At 37.4% G+C, this 4,957-nt stretch overlaps 1 protein-coding gene across 1 annotated transcript in view; it reads right to left on the bottom strand.

The window, feature by feature from the left end:
* Positions 1–2,355: 2,355 nt before the first annotated feature.
* Positions 2,356–4,957, bottom strand: part of EVC (EvC ciliary complex subunit 1) — a 561,189-nt gene continuing 558,587 nt past the window's right edge. The window contains exon 19 of the mRNA XM_053700301.1: positions 2,356–4,453. Within this exon, the coding sequence (XP_053556276.1) occupies positions 4,419–4,453 (35 nt within the window). The 3' untranslated portion in view covers positions 2,356–4,418. The remainder of the gene's footprint in view (positions 4,454–4,957) is intronic.

Raw genomic sequence — 4,957 nt, 5'->3', positions numbered from 1 at the left:
AGAAAACATCCAGGTTAATGCCAAAAAATAAAAACGTTATGATCGTTTTTCATTGCCTCTCCCATAGTGTCATGAAAAGCCCATAAAATGTCAACTATGTATAATAAACTCCAGGGACTCCAGTAACCACCTTCTGTTAATAGGATTACTGCTTACCCCATTCCCATACAGGGAAATACATGCCATCCAGTTCTGATATACCAAGTCTCCTCAGAAAATAAAAGGCTGCAAATACCTTAATGCTGCTTGTAGCATGAAACCGGTCTCCACCCTGAAGATGTCTCATGGCTACCTTCAGAAGTCTTGTGGGAACCAGCATGGATCTTAGTTACAAATGCAAAGATCATCAACCTCAGGGCAGAAATCTTCTTCCATATCCCCCTGAGGAAAATAGTACTCACCAGTACCATTTAAAATAAAAAACTTCTTGATTGAAGAAACTAAAACTAACACCTCACTTTACCATGTCTTCCTAGTATAACACAGGCAAAGAGAATGACTGAGAGTGGAGGGGAAGGGAGGGGCTATATATACAGCTCTGCTGTGGTGCTCTTTGCCACTTCCTGTTAGCAGGAGGTTAATATCCCACAAGTAAGGATGAAATCCGTGGACTCGTCATATCTTTGTAAAAGAAATCCCATTTTAGCCAGTACATGAAACATAAAATTCCAATCTACCCTATCGAACGCTTTTTCTGCGTCAAGTGACAGGAGTAGAGCCGGCGTTCCTGATTTTGCCAAGTAATCTACCAAGGTCACTATTCTCCGTACGTTATCCGGTGCCCCCCATTCCTTAACAAACCCCACCTGATCCTGGTGTATCAATGAGCGCAATATTAATTTCAGCCTGTTTGCTATAATTTTTGCGAACATTTTGATATCTAAATTTATCAAGGAGATGGGTCTATAGTTCTGACAATATATTGGATTTTTCCCTGGCTTTGGGATGACCACTATCTTAGCTCGTAGCATCTCTCGAGGTAGTGTCCGGCCAGCTAAGATACCATTACAAAAGTAAATGAGGCATCAATTCTTTCTTAAATAGCTTGTAATATTCTCCTATGAAGCCATCTGGGCCTGCTGCTTTACCCGCTTTAAGGTCTTTAATGACTGCCAAAATCTTGTTTGCTCTGATCTGTGAGTTAAGATTTGTGAGATCTGAGTCCTGTATAACCCCTAAATTAGCCTGCTGTAGGAAACTATCAATTTTCAAAGTGAGATCCCCCCTGGGCACTTTCTTCCCATCATATAATTTCTCGTAGTATTGGGCTAAAGCTTCAGCGATTTCCTGTGGATTTGAGGTAACAGCCCCCCCCTTTGTGGATGGTGGGTATAGAAAACATTTTGTTTCTTTCCTTTAATTTAAACGCCAAATATTTGTCTGGTTTATTTGCGTAAATATAATAGTGTGCTTTCAACCTCAGAGCTGCTCTAATTGAAGATTCGTTTAATATTTTAGATAACTCCTGCCTCCTAGACTGGAGCGTTTTGTAAACCTCAAAATTTGCATCATTCCCATTATATAATAATAATAATAATTTGCATTAGCTAATCACGGTAGGCAATTTGGGTTCTATGATCTACATCAGCTTGTAGAACGCACAGACTCACGCATGGGCAATCCGGAGCTCATCGCCTATGTCACTTTACCTGCGGTCATGTGACTGCAGTGTCTTCACAGCTGGATCACATTATAACAAGTGTTGCACTATGTATAGATCGTGCAAAAAGCTGTGACAGGCAGCATGTAATTGTATGCGAAGAAGCGGAGTGCATTTAGGGGAACAAATGTGCTCTGCCCACATAGGAACCCCGTGGACGTCATCAACAGTGGCTGTTTGTTGGATCAGTGACGGGGGAACTGTTGGATAGCCCATTTTGGGGAGATGTTGTATGTTACGTCACTGTGGATATTAAAATATATATTTTATATAAGTAAGAGGCTTCATTTTTGAAAAAAATAATAATTAGGATTTATTTATCTAACTTATTTCAATCCATCTGTTGTATAATTATTTAAAAAATAAATGATCTCAAAATGTCAAAATAACATTCTGGTGAAAGTTTATATTCATGCCTAGTAAAAAGTGTGGAGAGGATTCCATTTTAAAGTTGAGAAATACACTTTGCTACAATTTACTATCCTATTTAGGGCTAGATTACGCGTGGAGCACTATTATAACGTGCGCCCGTAAAGGGGCAAAATTGCCTGTTTACGGGCACACATTAAATAACCAGCCATTACAAGTGGTTGGTTAATGCTCCCACAAGCTAGCGGTTTCAGGTCAGACCTCTGGTTAATAAAAGAAAATGTGCCCCAATTGCCCCGAAAATAAAGAGGACAGTACACAAATAATTAAAAAAAAATTGCATTTTTTTTTTAAACTGCACAAAGCAATAATAAGAGGTTAAAGTGAGTGGATGTGGGGTGTTAGAAAAAAAAAGAACTGAAAGTGCCTTTACATTGACTTCGATGGTGTTTTTACTTTAAATATACAGTATATGTATATACATATATAAACACAAAGATATATATGTTTATATCCATACACATTTTTATTTTGCTGCCCAAGGGAGTTTGCCGTGTCTGACAGCATGAGAAAGAGGCTCCCATTGGAGCCTATGGAAGCGCGCTCTCATTTACGTGGGCTGGTATTGGAGTGGCAATATTGCGATTGCGTAAGTGCAATATTGGGCGCTCCACTTGTAATCTGGGCCTCAATTTGTTATCCTTACTCCAATGTGTAAATGAAAGGGATAAGAGCAGATGAATTAGAACAGCAAACTTTTACATTTTCTGATAATCTACTTAAAGATCTCTTGATGACTAAATGAGTTCCACCAAAGTGCAGTGTATCAGTTGTGAATTCTCCTAACCTGCACTGTGCCACACTAGAATATAAGGTATTACGTTCTCAGAAACTATAATTTAATCACACGTAGGTAATAAAGCCATATTTTTATCCTAAAAAGAGATAATGCTTTTATTTTACTGATATTCCTCCATTTTAGGGGGTAGGCTTAAAGGTACACTGTTTTTCCTAAAAATATACATACAATTTATTTGATCTAATCTGCTTTGTTCTCTTGGTATCTTTTGTTAAAAGGCATACCTAGGTAGGCTCAGGTTGCTGATTGGTGGGTGCACATATATGCCTCTTGTCATTGGCCTACCAATGTGTCCAGCTAGCTCCCAGTAGTGCATTACTGCTCCTTTAATAAAGGATACAAATAAAATGAAGCAAAATTCATATTAGAAGTAAATTGGAAAGTTGTTTACAACTGTATCCTCTGAATCATGAAATAAATAAATGGAGTATCATGTATCTTTAAACTTAAAATAATAAAAAAGCTTTTGAAATTTTGACTGATACCAATACATAATCAGTTATGTATATCCAACTAATGCTAATTGGCTCACAGGCACTTCCATCTAATGCTCATTGGCTGAGAGGTACTTCCTGCCAATGCTCATTGGCTTACAGTTACTTCAATCTAATGCTCATTGGCTGAGAGGTACTTCCTGCCTATGTTCATTGGCTCACAGTTACTTCAATCTAATGCTCATTGGCTGAGAGGTACTTCCTGCTAATTGCTCATTGGCGTACAGGCACTTCCATCTAATGCTCATTGGCTGAGAGGTACTTTCTGCTAATGCTCATTGGCGTACAGGCACTTCCATATAATGCTCATTGGCTGAGAGGTACTTTCTGCTAATGCTCATTGCTTACAGGCACTTCAATCTAATGCTCATTGGCTTACAGGCACTTCCATCTAATGCTCATTGGCTTACAGGCACTTCCATCTAATGCCCATTGGCTGAGAGGTACTTCCTGCTAATGCACATTGCTTAAAATAACCTTTTGGCTAAAGCTCATTGGTCATTACTAGGATGTATCTAGCTAGTAATCATTAGTAGGGGGTGAAAAACCGGTGCTGTTATATTTATTAAAACAGTTATTACCTCATAATTTTATCAGACAGAAAATGCCTACACGTTTAAACACCGCTTTTTCATATAGATGACAGAACATTGTAACTACAGTGTGCCTTTAACATTTTTCTTCTAAAAAATATTTAACTGCACTAGTGTCTGATAATTCAACTGTATATTGAAGTGGTTGATAGAGATGCTAAACAATGTCATGGAGTACTTTATCAATCCAGTTATCATGATGATAGATTATTATATAAATTATATTAAGTAAATCCATTAGAAACATGTCAGCGCATTTGCCAGAATGGATAGTTGCCTAGCTTGATCACCAGCTAGTTTGTTCCAGATGGAGAGTAACATGATGACAGTGTGATTACACTCTACAAACTCTAGTGGAAAAGGAATTTATTCAAACTTCGTTTTCTTTAAATTTGCTGCTCCGGGAAAGGTGCAATTTAAACTTCTTTCTTTCCATTCTTACTTTAATTTCTTTGCGGATGTTTTTTAGTGATTGGTTCTAGTGAAAAAGAAAAAAACAACAATATGATTAAAAACAGTTGGATTAGATGTACACTTATAATATGCATCAGAAGGGATAACACTGTACTCAATACATACAGAACGATTAGACCTTGATGTGTTCATTATATGATAAGCCTAATATTATTCTACTGGATTGAAAAAGTGGAGATTTGGAAAGATGCATTTGGGTGAAGCTTCAAACGGAGATGGAATAATCAGATTCTGAGGATATATTAATACAACAAACGTAACAGCATTAGGAATAGTACAATATTATTGGGAGAGGAGGTTATACTAAAGACTGAATGATTGAAGATGATCACATGGGTCTAGAGGGGTGAGTATTAAAAAGGAGATGGTGCAATAAAAGAGACACAAACCCATTTTTTTCTGATTCAGATAGAGCATGTGATTTTAAACAACTTTCCAAGTCACTTCTATTATCTAATTTTTGTTGTTCTTTTTTAATCATTTGTTGAAAAGGATACCTAGGTAGGCT

This window comes from Bombina bombina, chromosome 2 (genome assembly GCF_027579735.1).
Source record: "Bombina bombina isolate aBomBom1 chromosome 2, aBomBom1.pri, whole genome shotgun sequence".
Classification (NCBI taxonomy): Eukaryota; Metazoa; Chordata; class Amphibia; order Anura; family Bombinatoridae; genus Bombina; species Bombina bombina.
This window is presented reverse-complemented; position numbering and strand designations above follow the sequence as displayed.